Source organism: Ovis aries, chromosome 15 (genome assembly GCF_016772045.2).
Source record: "Ovis aries strain OAR_USU_Benz2616 breed Rambouillet chromosome 15, ARS-UI_Ramb_v3.0, whole genome shotgun sequence".
Taxonomy (NCBI): Eukaryota; Metazoa; Chordata; class Mammalia; order Artiodactyla; family Bovidae; genus Ovis; species Ovis aries.
Window position 1 is genome coordinate 78,336,172 of NC_056068.1, and position 21,494 is coordinate 78,357,665.

The window sequence follows — 21,494 nt, forward strand, 5'->3', positions numbered from 1 at the left end:
CTGAGTTTATATGGATGCATATAGCCCTCTGCCACATCTATCCCATCTTACTCATTCTCTTATCAATAGATATTTGAGTTTCGGTTTATTATAAAATATCTTGTATAAACACCCTTATAAAAGCATATATGTGTATATATGTATTATTTTACTAGTTATAGGTCTAAGAGGTAATTACTGTAACATAAACATCTGCTTTTCTTACTTTATAAGAACCTACTAACTTTATGAACTTACGGTAACATTTTACATTACCAAAAGCCATGTATGAGAATTCTATTTGCCCCATCTCCTTGGCAATATTTGATGTAGACATTTTAAAAATAACTTATAAATGGAATTGGGATAAAATAATCTCATTGTGAGTTGAATTTTCATTTACTTGGTGGCTAGTGAAAGTGGACAGCTTTCTATGTACTTGGTTATTCATATACTCACCTCTTACAGTCCTAAAATTTGCCCATTTTAATTGTTTTCTTCTTTCTATTGATTTTTTGAATACTAAAAGTTTGCTAGATGAATCTACTTTTTCAGATTTGTTTTTTTCCTAGACTCTCTTGCTTTTGATGCTTCTGTTTAGTTCTGTCTCAAATTGCTGCAGTGATACAGCGCAGAGTTGTGCAGCCAGTAGGAAGGGCAGAAAACCCTCGCCCACCAAAAAGTTCCAAACAAAGCAGTTTGGGACCCAGGAGATGAAGTGGGTAGGAGAGGCCATAAAACTGATAAAACTGCAAGCCAAGGCACATAGAGGAACATTTGGAAGACAGGAAAGGAAGCCGGAAACCTAAGAATCTCTCTCTGTTATCACTTCAAGAGAAAGAAAGAAAAGAAAGTGAAGTCGCTCAGTCATGTCCAACTCTTTGCGATCCTGTGGACTGTAGCCTATCAGGCTCTTCTGTCCATGGGATTCTCCAGGCCAGAGGACTGGAGTGGGTTGCCATTTCCATCTCCAGGGGATCTTCCCGACCCAGAGGTCGAACCCGGGTCTCCCACATTGCAGGCAGACACTTTACCCTCTGAGACACCAGGAAAGCCCCAAGAATACTGGAGTGGATTGCCCTGCCCTCCTCCAAGGGATCTTCCAAACCCAGGGATCATACTCAGATCTGTCACATTGCAGGCAGATTCTTTACCATCTGAGCCACCAGAGAAGTCCTATCACTTCTAACATTACTCTAATTTTGTTGCATTGAATATACTGGTGTGTTAGGAAATCTGCAGTCTACTTTGGACATGGTGACACTCTGCTCTGCAGATATCTGAATATTGTCATCTTCTTAAGTGAGTTGATTTTATATGTTCTTTTTCTTTTTTAATATTAACTAAATATTAACTAAACTACGGACTCTGCCTCATGGGTGATTTCATAAATACTAGTTCATATTTTAGCCTTGTCTGGGGTACTGGAATTGTCCCCCACAGCCACATGCATCAGAATAAGTGAACTGGAAAATTCATACAAAGAATAAGGATCTGACTTTCACTGGCTCTTTTTTTTTTTCTTCAATTCAGCCCCCAAATTCTGTGACTATTGACTCAAACATTTTTATTCTTTAGATCAGAAAACCTGGGTTGTATTCAAGAGTTCTATTTGAATGGTGCAAACTAGGACCTTTTCTCAAAACAGAAATTGCAAAATGGGAAAATAACCCATTCCTTTGGCTTCTAATGTTGTAAGAATCTCCTCCACACAACGGCAGCCTATCTTAACCATCTCTTTATTGACCTGTAGAGTTCAAAAAGACATCAACAGCACGAATTTGTCAGAAATCTCTTCAAGGCAGCCTTCACGTCCTTGTTCCTCAGGCTGTAGATCATGGGGTTCAGCATGGGAATCACCAGCGTATAAAACACTGAAGCCATTTTATCAGTTTCTAATGAATGGTTATTTCGAGGCTGTAAATACATGAAAAGCAGAGTTCCGTAGAAGACTGACACTGCCGTCACATGTGAGGCGCATGTGGAGAAGGCTCTTTTCCTTCCTTCTGATGAACGTATCCTTAGAATGGACAAAATGATGTTGAAATAAGATGCTACAACTACAGTTATGGAAAACATCAAGTTTGTAGATGCAGATATGAAGACTACTGTTTCTGGAAAGGAAGTATCGGAGCAGGACAAGGCTAAGAGAGGGACAATATCGCAGTAAAAATGATTGATTACATTGAAAGAGCAATAAGCCATTGAAAATACAGAAAAGGAAGTCACAATCGATGTGGAAAAGCTATAGAGATATGTGAGGGAAACTAGCAGAAAGCAGACCTGTCGAGACACCACTGCCATGTAGAGCAGGGGGTTACAAATGGCCACATAGCGGTCATAGGCCATCACAGCTAAAATGAAAATTTCAGCTACAATGAAAACCAAGAACCCACCTAGCTGAATGGCACATTCATAGAAGGAGGTGGTGTGTTTCTTTACTAAGAAGTTGATCAGCATTTTAGGGGCAATGACAGTGGAATTGCCAAGATTGATGATGGCCAAGTGTCGGAGGAAGAAATACATGGGGGTCTGAAGCCGAGAGTCCACGCTGGTGAGGGTGATGATGCTTAGGTTCCCTGTCACGGTCAGTCCATAGATGACCAGGAAGACAAAGAAGAGAGGGATCTGGAGGTCTGGACGTTCTGAGACTCCTGTGAGAATAAATTCAGTGACTCGGGTGAAATTTTCATGAGCCATGTAACAGTTTGGAAATTAATCTATTTGGGGAAGAAAAGAAAATATGGTTACAAACTTCCAAGTAATTATTTTCATGGACTGTCATTAGATAACAAGGGCTATTCTTGGGGTGGGGTTTCCTGAAATCATGTTTCCAAATTTCATCAGCTCCTCTACTTCTGCTGAAATCTAGTGTATTCCAGCTTATATAGTTTGCCTAAATGGAAAAAATAAATGTGAAAAAGCAACCACTGTAAAGCACAAACATTGTATCCATCCTCTAATTTTCTCTGTCAGAGTTCCACATTGTATTTTTTTTTGTAATTTCAATTTTCATAATATTTGCCATCCTAAGCATCTCCTCACCTACCTCCTGAGGTCAAGCTTGTATTAACACTGTCATGGACTGTTGTAGCCTTCGGGTCTCCACGTCATGATTCATATTAGCTGATTGGCAGATAGCAGTCATTAAAAATTTTGGATAGCATGTAATCTGAGATATTTTTAGAATAATTGAAAAAATCTTTAGCCTTGTTTTCAATGCATTCCACAATCAGATACATATCCTTTTTTCTATTCATATCACATAGGACCAGGCTTTTTGAACTCTAAATTTTCATCTCTGTCTTTCTGTTTCCCTACTGACATTCGAAAGTACCAGCTGAACCAAGAACAGACAACCTAGAATATAAAACCTTTATTCTTAGCTGTTATTTTCTCTTATGCTGCATAAGTTCTGATGTATCAAACCGGGAATCTAGTCCAATCCAAGGAGTGGGGTTGAGAAAGAAAGGCAGTAGTAAAGATTGCTGAGCCAGTTCTTTTCCTCTTTCCTAGATAGTATTTTCTGCTGTTTCTCTGGGCTTCCGTGGTGGCCCAGGTGGTAAAGGATCTGCACGCAATGCAGGAGGCCCAGGTTCGATCTCTGGAAGATCCCCTGGAGAAGGAGATGGCTGCTCCTCTGCGGAGCCCCACTCTACTTTCAGGCTCCATCCTAACGCACAGACAAGGACCAGGTGCTGCCTGGCCTGCTCTCATGGCTTTCATTGTGCAAAGAGAGACACACTGGATTAAGCACAGGAATTCAGATTTCTAGTATCAGTCCTGCAACTCTGAAGTCTTCAGCTGTGCTAGGATTATTCAAATGGTTACTGAGGGTACCTCCATGTTCAGTGTCAGTAAGTATCTCTTTCTGAAATTCCAGACTCTTTTACCTTGCCCATTCTTTTCTTAATTTTGATTTTAATTTTCTGCTTCTAATCAATGAATATAGTAAAGTTGCTGGATATAAAATCAACACACAGAAATCCCTTGCATTCCTATACACGAATAATGAGAAAGAAGAAAAAGAAATTAAGGAAACAATTCCATTCACCATTGCAACAAAAAGAATAAAATATTTAGGAATATATCTACCTAAAGAAACTAAAGACCTATATATCGAAAACTATAAAACACTGATGAAAGAAATCAAAGAGGACACTAATAGATGGAGAAATATACCATGTTCATGGATTGGAAGAATCAATATAGTGAAAATGAGTATACTACCCAAAGCAATTTACAAATTCAATGCAATCCCTATCAAGCTACCAGCCACATTTTTCACAGAACTAGAACAAATAATTTCAAGATTTGTATGGAAATAAAAAACCTCGAATAGCCAAAGCAATCTTGAGAAAGAAGAATGGAACTGGAGGAATCAACTTGCCTGACTTCAGGCTCTACTACAAAGCCACAGTCATCAAGACAGTATAAGACAGACATCTAGATCAATGGAACAAAATAGAAAGCCCAGAGATAAATCCACACACATATGGACACCTTATCTTTGACAAAGGAGGCAAGAATATACAATGGAGTAAAGACAATCTCTTTCACAAGTGGTGCTGGGAAAACTGGTCAACCACTTGTAAAAGAATGAAACTAGATCACTTTCTAACACCGCACACAAAAATAAACTCAAAATGGATTAAAGATCTAAATGTAAGATCAGAAACTATAAAACTCCTAGAGGAGAACGTAGGCAAAACACTCTCAGACATAAATCACAGCAAGATCCTCTATGATCCACCTCCCAGAATTCTGGAAATAAAAGCAAAAATAAACAAATGGGATCTAATTAAAATTAAAAGCTTCTGCACAACAAAGGAAAATATAAGCAAGGTGAAAAGACAGTCTTCTGAATGGGAGAATATAATAGCAAATGAAGCAACTGACAAACAACTAATCTCAAAAATATACAAGCAACTTATGCAGCTCAATTCCAGAAAAATAAATGACCCAATCAAAAAATGGGCCAAAGAACTAAATAGACATTTCTCCAAAGAAGACATACGGATGGCTAACAAACACATGAAAAGATGCTCAACATCACTCATTATTAGAGAAATGCAAATCAAAACCACAGTGAGGTACCACTTCACACCAGTCAGAATGGCTGCGATCCAAAAATCTGCAAGCAATAAATGCTGGAGAGGGTGTGGAGAAAGGGAACCCTCCTACACTGTTGGTGGGAATGCAAACTAGTACAGCCACTATGGAGAACAGTGTGGGGATTCCTTTAAAAATTGCAAATAGATCTACCTTATGACCCAGCAATCCCACTGCTGGGCATACACACCAAGGAAACCAGAATTGAAAGAGACACATGTACCCCAATGTTCATCGCAGCACTGTTTATAATAGCCAGGACATGGAAACAACCTAGATGTCCATCAGCAGATGAATGGATAAGAAAGCCGTGGTACATATACACAATGGAGTATTACTCAGCCGTTAAAAAGAATTCATTTGAATCAGTTCTGATGAGATGGATGAAACTGGAGCCGATTATACAGAGTGAAGTAAGCCAGAAAGAAAAACACCAATACAGTATACTAACACATATATATGGAATTTAGGAAGATGGCAATGACGACCCTGTATGCAAGACAGGGAAAGAGACACAGATGTGTATAACGGACCTTTGGACTCAGAGGGAGAGGAAGAGGGTGGGATGATTTGGGAGAATGACATTCTAACATGTATACTATCATGTAAGAATTGAATCGCCAGTCTATGTCTGACGCGGGATGCAGCATGCTTGGGGCTGGTGCATGGGGATGACCCAGAGAGATGTTATGGGGAGGGAGGTGGGAGGGGGGTTCATGTTTGGGAACGCATGTAAGAATTAAAGATATTAAAATTTAAAAAGTAAAAAAATTAAAAAATAACAATAATAATTTTCTGCTTTAAGAACATATAGCATCTGCCACTTTAAATGATTGTTGGATTAATTGTACAGTATTGTTAATTAAAGTTATATTGTACAGTGGATCTCTATATCTTATTCAATCTTATGTAAATGCAACTATATTTGTTGATTAGCAATTCCCCATGTGATTCAACTTATTACTTCTCGTTATTTATCCAAAATAACTGCTTCAGTATCCTAAAAATGTAGGAATGCCCTGCCGATTCTTCTCCTTTGGGAAAAGGTATCTCTGGTCATTTTTTAATATCCCAGTGCAACATTTTATGTCCTTCCATTGAGGACTAATATTTAGAGTAGACAGAATACAGAAAGTATGCAGTGGGAAGACTGATTTTTCAATCTTCAGTCCTGGTGATAGCAATTAGGAGTTATGTGGGGCTCATGGCTTTCTTATAGCTCTTAATAAATCATTATACTTTTTTTACCAGTCTACTCACTAATTTGTTAAATCTTTTCTGAAAAACAAACAAACAAGTGCTAAGAAACCAGTAAGAAAAACAAACAAGTAAAAATTATCCAAGTTTATGCATGGGAGTTATTTTCATACTGAAGAGTATGCATATCTATATATCAAAATTATTTGGGGGCTTCCCTGGTGGTTCAGTTGGTAGAGAATTTCCCTGCAATGTGGGAGACCTGGGTTTGATCCCTGGGTTGGGAAGATTACCTGGAAATGGGAACAGCTACTCACTCCGTTATACCCTCAATATTTTGGCCTGGAGAATTCAGTCCATGGGGTCACAGAGAGTCAAACATGACTGAGCAACTTTCACTTCACTTAACTTCAGAGTCAATTTTAAAATAAATAAAATTATTTTAGGTATATACAATGTTTAATGAATAATACATGAATTATTATTTTTCAAATATTGCATTGGGTATATTTACAAAAAATAAATATTATATTAAACAAATACTAAAAAGTATTTGTTATTGATCTGAAATTTAAATGCCACTGAGCAGACTGTATTTTATCTGGAAACCCTAACATAAATGGATTCTCTTAGATTAAATTGGTGATACTTATTTTCAGGTACCTGTAACTTCTTCACTTGCAATATCCGAATACCACTTTTGACTTTCACAAATCAAAGGATATATAACATGCAGTCAAGCCATGTGATTAATGCCTTAAAACTACCATCCTATTCCAGGGAAATCAGTTAGCAAAGGAAATAATGAAATTTTTATGGTGTAAAAATAAGCAGTCAGTGACCATGATAGTGTCCTTAGTCAGAATCTAAGAATCAAGGGAAATTACCAACACCAGAGTTGTTACCAAAATCAATATTTTTTATGTGCTCACCTTTATGAAGAACTGGATTTTCTGCTCTTATGTTCTCCTGATATTTCTTTGGGTAGAGAGAATATATGCTTTTCCTCTTTCTTTGTAATGTCCCTGAGGAAGTAGTACAGAATTTAAATCATTTGCGAGATTTAAAAAAGAAATTACCTACGGTGCCTGCTAATTCTCCAGGATATTTTGCATATTCTCTAGTGGAAAAATTGTAAGGAATAATTTAAGGAAAGGAAGAAAGCAGCATAAATGATCTGCAGAGTTCCATGGAGACCTACATGTCATAGAGGACTTACGGAGTCAATGATTTAAATAACAATGAAAGCATTACTGTATGAGTTCTATTTCAGCAAAACTGGAACAGTTTGAAAAGTCATGATAAAACTGTAAATGAATCATCATCACTGCATAGAGTTTTATTTATTTATTTAGTTTTCCCCCAGTAAAATAAGTAGTAGGCCCTGGGTTAAAAATAAAGCATTTGACCTATATGATATAGATATTACTATCCCCACATCCAGAGGACACCGAACTAAGACAAACTATTTCATTTGATCAAAAACATGTAACTGGTGACTAGAGATTTGAAATTAAAACTTCATCTCTGAGTGATATACATACATTGGCCTTTAATATGACAAACACATAATTCTTGCAGTGAAATGTGTTACAATAATAACAGTCTAAATGGTAATGTTTTCTGAGCTCTCTCATGATTCTTGCATAATGTTCAGCACAACTTCATAGACACTAAAATATAACAGAAGATAATATATTCCCTCTCATAACATTTACCCATGCTCTCTTCCTCTGTTACTTCCTCATGTAGAATCGAGGAAAATTCTATATAGTTAAAAATGGATCTAAAATGTAAAAATGGGTATGTTTTAATAAATGTACCATTTGTTCCTAATATCTAAATCAAGATATAGAACATCATCAACACCAAAAATGGCCCCTGATACTTTAAATGCCCCCAAATATCCCTACATCCTAGGCTACTCCCATTATAATGATGAACAACATCCTCCAACTTCCACTTACTGCTGCTACAAGCTTATTTTCCCTGTTTCTGAATTTCATATAAGTGGAATCACACAATAAACAGTCTCAAATGAGCAGTCTTTCGCTCAGCATAGTGATATTGAAATTTGTCTGTGCTGTGCTTATACAGATACATAATAACTGACTACATGCATATATCCTATCTGTAACCATCCTCTTATTGATGGGTATTTGAATTTTGGCTTGTTGTAATAAGTCTAGTGTTAACACTGCTACATAACTGTATATGTGCATATATGTGGGGCTTCCCAGGCGGTAAAGAACCTGCCTGCCAATGAAGGAGACATAAGAGATGAGATGCAGTTTCCATCTCTGGGTTGGAAAAATCCTCTGGCAGAGGGCATGCCAACCACTCCAGTATTCTTGCCTAGTGAATTCCATGGACAGGGGAGTGCATAGTGTTGCAAAGAGTCGGGTGCAACTAAAGTGACTTAACATGCATGTGTATAGATGTATTAATTTCCCTAGCAATAGATCTATGAGGGAAATTACTGGAATATAGATAACTATATATTTAACTTTATAACAAACTGCAGATTTCTAAGCTAACTGTTGCATTTTCATTACCTAAAACCATGTATGAGAATTCATATTTTTCCCACATACTTGCCAATATTTGAAGTCAAAATTTAAAAAAAAAAAGACTTATAAATTGAAACTGGGATAAAAATAATATTGTGAGTTTGATTTTCACTTACTTGATGATTAATAATACTGAACACTTTTCTATATACTATATTCATTCATATATCTCCATCTTAAATTTCTAAATTTTGTATATTTTAATTGAGATTTTTCTTTTCAATGATTTTTAGAGTTTTTATAAGTGTGATAGATAAAATTACTTTTTCAAATTTTATTTGAGAAGTTTTATTTTTTGATTTTTCTCTTTAGCACTTTGACCCATGATCTTGCAGTTTTACAAAGAAGAGTTTTGCTACCACTGAAGAAGACAGAACAGTTTCTCCCACCAAACAGTTCCATGTGTACAAAACAGATTGGGATGAAGAAGATGAAGTGGGTAGGAGAGGACATAAAGCTGGAAAATTCCCAACATAAGGTACACAGACGGACACTGAAGGCTGGGAAGGGAGCAGGAGAACAGAGTCCCTCTCTGTTGTCACTTCGAGGATTAGGCTAATTTTCTTGAAAACAGTGATGTTCAGCGGACTTGGAGTCCATGTTGGACATGGGGACATCGTACTGTGAAGATTTCTAAATATTGTTATAATCTTAAGAGAGTTGATTAATTTGTTCTTTTCCTTTTATTTTAGAAAAAACTAACAAGGTTGTGTCAGACTATAGACTCTGTCTCATAGTTACATAAATATTTCTTTATGTTTTTAGCTTGTCTGGGAGTCCCAGATAGTTCAGTGGTAAAGAATGCACCTGCAGGAGACTCAGGGGACGTGAGTTTTATCCCTGGATCGGGGAGATCTCCTGGAGGAAGAAATGGCAGCCCATTTGAATATTCTTGCCTGGAAAATTCAATGGACAGAGGAGCCTGGCAGGCTACAGTCTAAGGGGTCTCAGAGTGTCAGGTGTGACTGGGCACACACACATGCATGCACACACACACACACACACACAACCTTTCCTGGGATGCTGAAATCTCCACACCCACGCGCCTCAAGACCAGTGAATTGCACAGATTTTGTACAAATAATATGGATCTGACTTTCACTAGCTGTTTATCACCAAAATTTCTGTGGCTGTTGTCTCACATTTTTCACTTTTTAGATTATAAAAAAAGGGCTTGTATTTAAGATTTCTGTTTGAAAGATGTGGACTGGGACCTTTTCTCAAAACAAAAATTGTAAAATCAGAAAATCATCCATTCTTTTAGCTTCTAATGTTGTTCAGACTATATCCCACACAGTGGTAGCCTATCTTAACCATCTCTGTAGTGACCTATAAAGTTCTAACACTACATTACTAATTGGTCAGAAATTTCCTCAAGGCAGCCTTCACGTCCTTGTTCCTCAGGCTGTAAATCAAGGGATTCAGCATGGGAATCACCAGTGTATAAAACACGGAAGCCATTTTATCAGTATCCAGTGAATGGTTATTTCGAGGCTGCAAATACATGAAAAGCAGAGTTCCATAGAAGACAGACACAGCTGTCACATGTGAGGCGCATGTGGAGAAGGCTCTTTTCCGTCCTTCTGATGAACGTATCCTTAGAATGGACAAAACGATGTTGAAATAAGATGTTACAACTACAGTTATGGAAAACATCAAGTTTGTAGATGCAGATATGAAGACTACTGTTTCTGGAAAGGAAGTATCAGAGCAAGACAAGGCTAACAGAGGGACGGTATCACAGTAAAAATGATTGATTACATTAGAAGAGCAATAGGACACAGAAAATACACAACATGAAACCACAACAGCTGTGAAAAAGCTATAGAGGTATGTGAGGGAAACTAGCAGAAAGCAGGCCTGTCGAGACACCACAACCATGTAGAGCAGGGGGCTACAAATGGCCACATAGCGGTCATAGGCCATCACAGCTAAAATGAAAATTTCAGCTACAATGAAAACCAAGAACCCTCCCAGTTGGGTGGCACATTCATAGAAGGAGGTGGTGTGTTTCTTTACTAAAAAGTTGACCAGCATTTTAGGAGCAATGACAGTTGAATTGCCAAGATTGATGATGGCCAAGTGCTGGAGGAAGAAATACATGGGGGTCTGAAGCTTAGAGTCCACACTGGTGAGGGTGATGATGCTTAGGTTCCCTGTCACGGTCATTCCATAGATGACCAGGAAGACAAAGAAGAGAGGGATCTGGAGGCCTGGGCGTTCTGAGACTCCTGTGAGAATAAACTCAGTGACCTGAGTGAAATTTCCATTAGCCTTGTAACAGTTTGGAAAGTCATCTATATGGAAGAAAAAGTTACTTGGTTAGAAATTAAGGAATTATCTTCTAGGACTATCAATAGATGGCAAAAGCATCCCTTGGATGAGATTTCCTCAAAGAATTTATTGAACTCATGTTTTTGGTCTATTAAATCAAATTTGAAATAATCTCTTAAAGAGAATATTCAAGTGCAGCAAAAAAAAATAGATGATCCAACATTATGAATATTTCAAAGATCCAATCCACTGAATTTTATTAAGTTATGGATGTCTTATTAGCTTGAAAACATTTAAAGCCACGATTCATATCATGGCATCATATTGATATCTTCTGCACTGAGTGTGAGAAACTCTTGAGTAATTGTATGCCTCCAAATAATTCAATGTTCCTTGTGATCTCTAATTTGAAAATATTTGCTTCTTCTGAATAATGCATGATCTAGTCATTTTTAAATATTATTTAGTTGCTAAATCACGTCCAACTCTTTTTTAGTGACCCCATGGACTGTAGACTGTCAGGCTACTCTGTCCCTGTCATTTTCCAGGCAAGAACACTAGACTGGGTTGCTATTTCCTCCTCCAGAGGATCTTCCTGATCCACGGATCAAACCAGCGTCTCTTGCGTTGGCAGGTGGATTCTTCACCACTGTGCCGCTGATCCAGTCACTATTCTGCCCTCTTTTCTTTATTCCATCCTTGTACTAACATTTATTCAGTGTAGACTGAAATTGCAAATTCTGTCATTTTTACACTTTTGATCATTTTTATTGACGTAACAATGCTAAACATTTCATTTTCATAAGGCTTTTCTGAAAATTACATTGTATATATTTGCCAAAGAATCAGCATGGAATTATAATGTTTTCCTAGAAATATCTGCTTGAAGGATGGCTTCCTGTTCCTAACTAAGCCAATTATAGTCCCTTCTCACTTTTAATTGATCTCAGTAATGGTCTGTGGCCTTAAATATTCTATCTCAGTCTCTTATATGAAAAGGTAAAATTTAGATCCAGAGAATCAACACTATTTCATCATTTAATATAAGATCTACCCTTTAATGAAAAGTTAATTATGTATATGTATAAAATAATCATAATGATAAAATGGGCAAGATGATACTTTGGGGAATGGTGGGTATGTTTACAGCATAGATTTTTGGTAACTGTATCACTAATATATACTTATCTTCAAATTCATCAAATTGTATACATTAACCACATACAGCTCTTTTATGTCAAAGATAACTCAGTAAAGTGATTTTTAAAAGATATGTATCATAATTTCCTGACAAGTAAAAGTTATTGATATCTCTTCTCCTAAAGAAGAGATTTGATATCTCTTCTCCTAAAGAAAGAAGAGATTTGATATCTCCTCTCCTAAAGAAGAGATTTGATATCTCTTCTCCTAAAGAAGATTTAAAAAAAAAAATCTGCAATGAAATGAAAAATGAAGCAGTGATATAAAACAATTGAAGAAATAAGGTGGTAACAACACCAAACATTTTTGAATATTTGATATTAGTTGTTTTTAACTCCAAATCATTCTTTCTCTTAACACTTTGAGTCATACTAGAAGGCTGAGTTTCCAAGAATTGACACTTTCAAACTGTGGTGCTGGAGAAGACTTGTAAGAGTCCTTTGGACAGCAAGGAGATCAAACCAGTTGATCTTAAAAGAAATCAACTCTGAGTATTCATTGAAAGGTCTCTTGCTGAAGCTCCAATACTTTGGCCATATGATGCAAAGAACCTGACGCTGGGAAAGATTGAGGGAAGGAGGAGGAGGGGGTGACAGAGGATGAGATGGTTGGATGACATCACTGACTGAGTGGACATGGGTTTAAGCAAATTCCGGGCGATAGCGAAGGAGAGGGAAGCCTGGCATGCTGCAGTTCATGGGGTCACAAAGAGCTGGACAACAGCAATATAATCTTATTTGTTTCCTACTTGTTCCAACAGATATTAAAGTTTCAGTTACTTTATTTGCCCCTTACCTCTGGACCTGGTTGGTTGGTTGGTTTAGTCACTACATCGTGTCCGACTCTTGTGACCCCATGGACTTTAGCCTGCCAGGCTCCTTTGCCCATGGGATTCTCCAGGCAAGAATATTAGAGTGGGTTGCCATTTCCTTCTCCAGGGGATCTTCCTGACCCAGGAATCAAACCTATATATATATATATATATATATATATATAAAGGAGGTTTATCTTGAGGAGTTCAGTTCCCTATTTATGGAGGCTGAGAAATTCCACAATCTTCTGCCTACAATGTATAAAGCCAGGAAAGCCAGTGGTATAATTCAGTCCCAGTCTGAAGGCCTGTGTACCTCTGGACCTGCTGCTGCTGCTGCTAAGTCGCTTCAATCATGTCCAGCTCTGTGTGATCCCATAGACGGCAGCCCACCAGGCTCTCCCGTCCCTGGGATTCTTCAGGCAAGAACACTGGAGTGGGTTGCCATTTCCTTCTCCAATGCATGAAAGTGAAAAGAGAAAGTCAAGTCACTCAGTCATATTCGACTCTTAGTGACCCCATGGACTGCAGCCTACCAGGCTCCTCCACCCATGGGATTTTCCAGGCAAGAGTACTGGAGTGGGTGCCATTGCCTTCTCCAACCTACTATTTCAATTATGAGGATGAAACAAAACAAATAATGAGGACAAAACAAAACAAAAGGGCTAGAATAAAACACATAAACAAGATAACTGTAGATTAAGTACCATAAGTAAATTACACAAAAATGATGTATCAAGATAACCTGGGAGAATTGCTTCTTAGATGTTGTTAAGAGAATTCCTTTCTGAGGGTGAAATTTCAACTAAAACCTAAAGAATGAGAAGTAATCAAGTACTGAATAAATCACAAGAAGAATATCCCAGGATTCCAGGAATCTTTAAGAGATACATTCATAATTATAATAAAGAGTGTATTTCCTAAAGATGCTGTCCTGAGAGAGAAAATCTTTTTTGTTTTTGTTTTTTTGTATCATGGGAACTTAATAGAGGCTAGTGTTTCCTTTAATGCCAGAGTCACTGAATAACAGTGAATATTAGTAAAATCAGATAACATAGGTCACAATAAATATTTGGATTTTTTCTAAGTAAATTTTTAAAAAAATAATAGGTTTTTGGGTAGGTGGGTAACAAGGTCAGCTTTACATTTATAGAAAAAGTTTACTCTTGCAGTTTCAAAGATAATGAACTATGTGATTGGAAAGGGGTAGAAATTATAGGTTGAAAGCGGGTAGAAAATATATGTGGGAAGGGAGTAGAAAATCAAAGAGGGGCGTAAATTTTAACAATGAGCTAAGCAGTGTTACAGGATTTCTGGCAGAAGACAATGAGCCAAGTAGAAAACTTGGAAATAGAAAGCAGAGGTAAATTTAATAATTGGAAGAAGAAAAAAGATAATATCTGAGACATAATTTGTGTTACATTAGGAACAGGAAAGGGATTTGATTTAGGTCATACCTGAATGGTCTAGTGGTTTTCCCTACTTTCTTCAACTTAAGTCTGAATTTGGCAATAAGTAGTTCATGATCTGAGGCAGAGTCAGCTCCACGGTTCTTTTTGCTGACTGTATAGAGGTTCTCCATCTTTGGCTGCAAAGAATATAATCAATCTGATGTCAGTGTTGGCCATCTGGTGATGTCCATGTGTAGAGTCTTCTCTTGTGTTGTTGGCAGAGGATGTTTGCTATGACCAGTGCATTCTCTTGGCAAAACTCTATTAGCCTTTGCCTTGCTTCATTTTGTACTCCAAGGCCAAATTTGCCTGTTACTCCAGGTGTTTCTTGACTTCCTGCTTTTGCATTCCAGTCCCCTATAATGAAAAGGACATCTTTTTTGGGTGTTAGTTATAAAAGTTTTTGTAGGTCTAAATAGAACCATTCAAATTCAGCTTCTTCAGCATTACTGGTTGGGGCACAGACTTGGATTACATTGATATTGAATGGTTTGCCTTAGAAATGAACAGAGATCATGCTGTCGTTTTTGAGATTGCATCCAGGTACTGCATTTCAGACTCTTTTGTTGACTATGATGCCTACTCCATTTCTTCTAAGGAATTCTTGCCCACAGTAGTAGATATAATGGTCATCTAAGTTAAATTCCCCCATTCCAGTCCATTTCACTTCACTCATTCCTACAATGTCGATGTTCACTCTTGCCATCTCTTGTTTGACCACTTCCAATTTGCCATGATTCATGGACCTAACATTCTAGATTTCTATGTAATATTGCTCTTTACAGCATCAGGGTTTACTTCCATCACCCATCACATCCACAACTGCATATTGTTTTTGCTTTGGCTCCATCCCTTCATTCTTTCTGCAGTTATTTCTCCACTGATCTCCAGTAGCATATTGGGCACCTACTGACCTGGGCGTTCATCTTTCAGTGTCCTATCATTTTGCCTTTTCATACTGTTCATGGGGTTCTCAAGGCAAGAATAATGAAGTGGTTTACCATCCCTGGAGAAAGAAATGGCAACGCACTTCAGTACTCTTGCCTAGAAAATCCCATGGACGGAGGAGCTTGGTACAGGCTACTGCCCAAGGGGTCGCAAAGAGTCGGGCACGACTGAGCTTCTTCACTTTCTTCCTTTCACTTCCTCCAGTGGACCACGTTTTGTCAGAACTCTTCACCATGACCCATCAGTCTTGAGTGGCCCTACAAGGCGTGGCTCATAGTTTCATTGAGTTAGACAAGGCTGTGGTCCATGTGATTATATTGGTTAGTTTTCTGTGATTGTGGTTTTCAGCCTGTCTACCCTCTGATGGAGAAGGATAAGAGGCTTATGGAAGCTTCCTGATGGGAGGGAATGACTGAGGTGGAAACTGGGTCTTGTTCTGATGGGTGGGGCCATGCTCAGTAAATCTTTAATCCAATTTTCTGTTGATGGGTAGAGCTGTGTTCCCTCCCTGCTATTTACGTGGGGCCAAACTATGCTGTAGGTAATGAATATAATGGTGACCTCCTTCAAAAGATCCCATGCAGACACTGCTGCACTCAGTGCCCCCAACCCTTCAGCTGGCCACCACTGACCCACACCTCTGCTGGAGACTCCTGAAGACTCACAGGCAAGTTAGGGTCAGCCTCTTGTGGGGTCACTGCTCCTTTCTCCTGGGTCCTGGTGGCCAAGGTTCTGTTTGTGCCCACCATGAGTCTTTTTCCCAGCCCTGTGTAAGTTCTGGCAGCTCTCTGATAGGATTACTGGTGACTTCCTCCAAGAGGATGTATGCCATACCTAAGTCTACTGCACCCAGAGCCCTTGTCTCTGCGGCAGTCCACTGCCGATCCATACCTCCATAGGAGATGCTCAAACAAAGTTCTGTATCAGTCTCTGTGGGGTCTCTGAGTCCTGGTGCTTACAAGGTTTGTTTAAGCATTCTGAGAATCTCTGGAGGGAATGGAGTTTGATTCCAAACATGAATTCGTCCCTCCTACCATCTTTCTGGAGTTTCTCTGACCTTGGACGTGGGGCATGTCCTCACGGCTGCTCCATGCCATGCAGCTGCCATTCCAATGCTGCAGCTGGAAAGTTCAACACTACCAGAACCGTGTACTTCCAGATGTTCAAGCTGGTTTTAGTAAACACAGAAACCAGAGATCACATTACCAACATCCCCTGGATCATCAAAAAAGCAAGAGAGGTCAAGAAAAATATTTACTTCTGCTTTATTGCCTATGCCAAAACCTTTTACTGTGTGGATCACAACAAACTGTGGAAAATTCTGAGAGATGGGAATACCAGACCATCTGACCTGCCTCTTGAGAAATCTATATGCACGTCAGAAAGAAACAGTTAGAACTGGACATGGAACAACAGACTGGTTCCGAATAGGAAAAGGAGTACGTCAAAGTTGCATATTGTCACCCTGTTTATTTAACTTAAATGCAGAATACATCATGAGAAACGCTGGGCTGGATGAAGCACAAGCTGGAATCATGATTGCCAGGAGAAATATCAATAACCTCAGGTATGCAGATGACACCACCCTTATGGCAGAAAGTGAAGAAGAACTAAAGAGACTCTTGATAAATTCAAAGAGGAGAATGAAAAAGTTTGCTTAAAGCTCAACATTCAGAAAACGAAGATCATGGCATCTGGTCCCATCACTTCATGGCAAATAGATGTGAAACTTGTGGAAACAGTGGCTGACTTTACTTTTTTGGGCTCCAAAATCACTGCAGATGGTGACTGCAGCCATGAAATAAAAGACACTTACTCCTTGGAAGGAAAGTTATGGCCAACCTAGACAGCATATTCAAAAGCAGAGACATTACTTTGCCAACAAAGGTCCATCTAGTCAAGGCTATGGTTTTTCCAGTAGTCATGTATGGATGTGAGAGTTGGACTATAAAGAAAGCTGAGTGCCAAAGAATTGATGCTTTTGAACTGTGGTTTTGGAGAAGACGCTTGAGAGTTCCTTGTACTGCAAGGAGATCCAATCAATCCATCCTAAAGGAAATCAGTCCTGAATATTCATTGGAAGGACTGGGGCTGAAACTGAAACTCCAATACTTTAGCCATCTGATGGGAAGAATTGACTCACTGGAAAAGACCCTGATGCTGGGAAAGCCAGAGAAGGGGATGGCAGAGCATGAGATGGTTGGATGGCATCACCGACTCAATGCACATGAGTTTGGCTAAACTCCGGGAGTTGGTGATGGACAGGGAGGCCTGGCGCACTGCAGTCCTTGGGATCACAAAGAGTCAGACACGACTGAGTGACTGAACTGAACTGAACTGAAGGAATAGGAAAGACTTTTGTGATCTTTTCACAGGCCGTTGGCCATGACATTTTTCAAATATTAAAAGATATGATTTAAAATGAAATGATCAAAGTGATATTTTCAACATATTAAGTTTTAGGTACTTAGGAAACACTTATAAAACATTCAGGCAATTTAATATTTAAGTCTGGGACACATTTCGTGTGATTAGCCTTACAGGCTCTTAAGAAAATGCCAACCTTAATAGATATACTATATTTTTTTCATTTATTTCAAAATTATTTGTTAAAGGTTGTAAGAAAAATTCCTAATATGTTCCTCAATCAACCTCCGTCCTTTTACACTGCAGACAACCCTCTATTTTAAAATTCCAGCTTTTTTTGCCCTCAGACACTGAGCTACAGAATATTGCTTCTGTTCCCCCTGTCCCTACCATGCCTCTTTTTTTTTTTTTTTTTGTCTTGTCTTCTCCATGTTTACAATTTTTAATGTTTCGTCTGAAATTGTCAGTTTCTCCATCATCTCCCTTGGCAAACATATCAACTATCAGCCCAAACCAAACTTCCAAATTATATCAGCTCCTGTGTTTCTGCTGAAGTCTAATGTCTCACTGGTTATATACTTTATCTTAAATTGTAAAATTACATTTTTAAACCAACTATTTTAGATCACAAACATTCTATTCATCCTCTAATTTTCTTATTCAAGGTTCCACATTGAAGTATTTGGCAATTTATGTAATACTTTCGATCCTAAGCACCCCCTCTTTTTCTTTCTTAGGTCTAGACTTCCCTGGGTCAGTAACACAGTCATTGACTGTTATCCTTAATGGTCGCTGTGCCGTGATTCTCAGATTAGCTGGTAGGCAAATGGCAGTATCACAGCTTTTTGATTTATTAATTCATGCAATCTAAGCTTTGCTTTTTAGAATAATTGAAGTATCTTTAGCTTCATTTTCAATATATTTCACAATCAGTTCATATTATTTTTCTTGACTTACTACCTTATACCAGGATACATTTTAAATCTGGAAATAAAATCAGATAATTTAAGTCACAATAAAAATATTTGAATTTTTTTCTAGTAAATTGTAAAACAGATAGGTTTTAATGTAGGTGAATAATAACATCAGCTTTAAATTTAAAAATGAAGATTATTCTTGCTTTTATAAAGATAATGAATTATATGATGGGGAAGGATAGAAATTGATTGGAAGGGGTAGAAATTGGAAGGGAGGAGTAACATTTTGAGAATAAGTTAAGCAGTGTTACAGTATTTCCGTCTGAAGAGAATGCATCAAAGTAGGGAATTTGGATTTTATCAGTATCTCTGGCCTTTTGTTTCCATATTCATATTGATTCTTCAAATACATAGATTGGTGAGAGGTACCTTATTATCTGGAAAAAAGATTGCTCATCTTGCAACAGTTGTCTTATGCTACCAGAAACTGCAAATGAATGTAACCTCAAATGAGGCTACAAAACTTGAACTTATAGTATTGGAAAATGTCATTCCTGATCATACTCTAGGCATTTTCAACCTTCATATGATCACCAATGAGTAACAGGAAGGCTAAAAGAATTATCTTTAAATTAGCAAAGATGCTTATGAATAAGGAGGAGTAATTATACATATATATATATACTTTTCTCCATGTACTTAGAAATTTATTTTATTATAAAATTAAGGCCAGTATTTTTTTAAGTAAATTTATTTCAGATATTTTATTTTGGGTTACTTTAACTAAAAGCATCCCAGTAAATGAGCATTCTCTTTCTTCTGGGTTTCATTTCCTCCTTGAGAATGTTACAGAAAGCCTTGTCCTATAAAACCAGAAATTCAGGGTCTGCAGTTCTTAATGTCTCGATCCTGTTTACGCACTGTCTCTTCAAACTGAAGTCTTCTTTCTGAAAACTTCTTGAGTAAAATGTTGTCAGATTAATTTTATTGTACATAGATGATTTATCTAAATATATGTTATTATAGCATTGGTTATATATTATGTTTATATATATGTGTATATATGTATATATATATATATATGTGTATATATATATATATATATATATATATATATATTCACCTCCATTGTATTGAATATATTACCAGAGATTTTCTTGAGAAAATTGATGGTATATCATTGTATTCTCAAAAAGAATCCTCATTTAAAATTTGGGTGGTTCTGTACTCAGTTTTCCTTCACAAGTGTTTTTGCGTATTTGTGTGAAAGATGAGTTTTTCATTCTAGTTAGTAGTACAGGAACAAAACTATGATATAAATAATCTCAGTGAGCAAAAATCCATTGTTTCAGAAGTGGTATAAGTATATAATATCTAATGATACCAGTTGTAAGTTTTAAATATAATAGCTAGATAGTTTTTAATGACTTGTTTTCTCCAAAAATGTTGTAAATCTTGGAAATAGCCTTTACTTAAGCATTGTATTATTTGATCATACATGATGTCTGATGCCTTCCAAAATGAAAGTGAAGTGATGGACTTTGAGGTGTAGATTTCAATCCTTTGAAGGCCATTATACCAAATAAGATATTTTCTACCCACCTCTAAGGCACATCTGTTTCAGCCTCTTAGTGAGAATTTCTACGTGGCTGTGTCAGTAAGAGTTGGTGGGGCTCTATAAACCTTTGAGAACCTAACTAAAACCCAGGTGATTCTAATATCCACAAATTGTCTTTTGCATCCTTTGGGAAGATGCCATTTGGGATTTGCTGTTTCATAAGATCTCCCGCTAGGAGTTCAACCAGACATCTCTCCAGTCTTTCTCTCTCTCTCTCTCTCTCTCTCGCTCTCTTTTTTTTTTTTTTTTTTTTGGCAGTATGACCTATATTATTGAAATGAGTTCAATTCCATGACGTCTGATTAAAGCGTATCTATCAAAGTAACTTCATTGCATTCAGCGATTCATTACCAAAAAAATGCAAACCGAAGAGCTAGAAACCAATGGTCTAACAATGAAATAAAAACAAATTCCATCTACATATTTTGTTTTTATATGACACTATTTCTGTTTGTTTCCTACTTTTACTTCAAAGAATGCAATTTAGCACTGTCATTATTTCAAGAATAGGATAAATTGCATATTAAAGGTGAAGCTATATCCTCCAAAAAATTGTCTATATTAAAAATATTATTTTAATCCTTTCTTTATAATTGTGTTTCAGGTGAAAAAAATGTAGAAGATAAATTCTAGGCAAGGAACAAATATAATATTTGAAACTAAAGCTTTTATTTAAAGCTTTAATATAAATTTCCTATCACACAATTTTTTTAAACACTAAATATTTTTGACATATATTTTCATGCATTTAAAGACTAAGAGAATCATGTAAAAAGAAAAGTGCCCTGGAGAAATTGTCAGCTTTGGGGCTTAAGTTCTCTTTGCAACAACATTTTTGTTTGTTTGTTTTGGTCATATTATTTTCCCCTTTAGGCCTTAAATTTAAAGCTGGAAGTTGGAGTAGATTCACATTAAATACATTGGGATGGTTATCTAGTAAGGTTTTGTTGTTGCTTAGTTACTAAGTCATGTCCACCTTTTTTGTGACCCCATGGACTGTAACCTGCCAGGCTCCTCTATCCAGGGGGTTTCCCAAGAAAGAATACTGGA

General features: G+C 37.3%; 2 protein-coding genes across 2 annotated transcripts; both read right to left on the reverse strand.

Annotated features, from left to right (window-relative positions):
• Positions 1 to 1,746: 1,746 nt before the first annotated feature.
• On the reverse strand, positions 1,747 to 2,679 carry LOC101112259 (olfactory receptor 8J3-like). Its single transcript, XM_042232808.1, has one exon. It carries the CDS (start codon positions 2,677 to 2,679, stop codon positions 1,747 to 1,749), a length of 933 nt encoding a protein of 310 aa, XP_042088742.1.
• Positions 2,680 to 10,211: 7,532 nt separating this feature from the next.
• On the reverse strand, positions 10,212 to 16,431 carry LOC101112001 (olfactory receptor 8J1-like). The gene is made up of 2 exons (XM_042232630.1): positions 16,377 to 16,431; positions 10,212 to 11,155 (listed from the first exon to the last, which is right to left on the reverse strand). Exons 1-2 carry the CDS (start codon positions 16,429 to 16,431, stop codon positions 10,212 to 10,214), a joined length of 999 nt encoding a protein of 332 aa, XP_042088564.1.
• Between the last annotated feature and the right edge of the window lie 5,063 nt (positions 16,432 to 21,494).

Excerpts from the sequence above, each read along its gene's own strand:
- LOC101112259 (XM_042232808.1), bottom strand. The coding sequence starts at position 2,679 with ATGGCTCATGAAAATTTCACCCGAGTCACTGAATTTATTCTCACAGGA.
- LOC101112001 (XM_042232630.1), bottom strand. The coding sequence starts at position 16,431 with ATGGATCGGCAGTGGACTGCCGCAGAGACAAGGGCTCTGGGTGCAGTA. Across the intron at positions 11,156-16,376 it reads TCTGGGTGCAGTAGACTTAG|ATGACTTTCCAAACTGTTAC; the intron begins GTATGGCATACA and ends TCTTCCATATAG.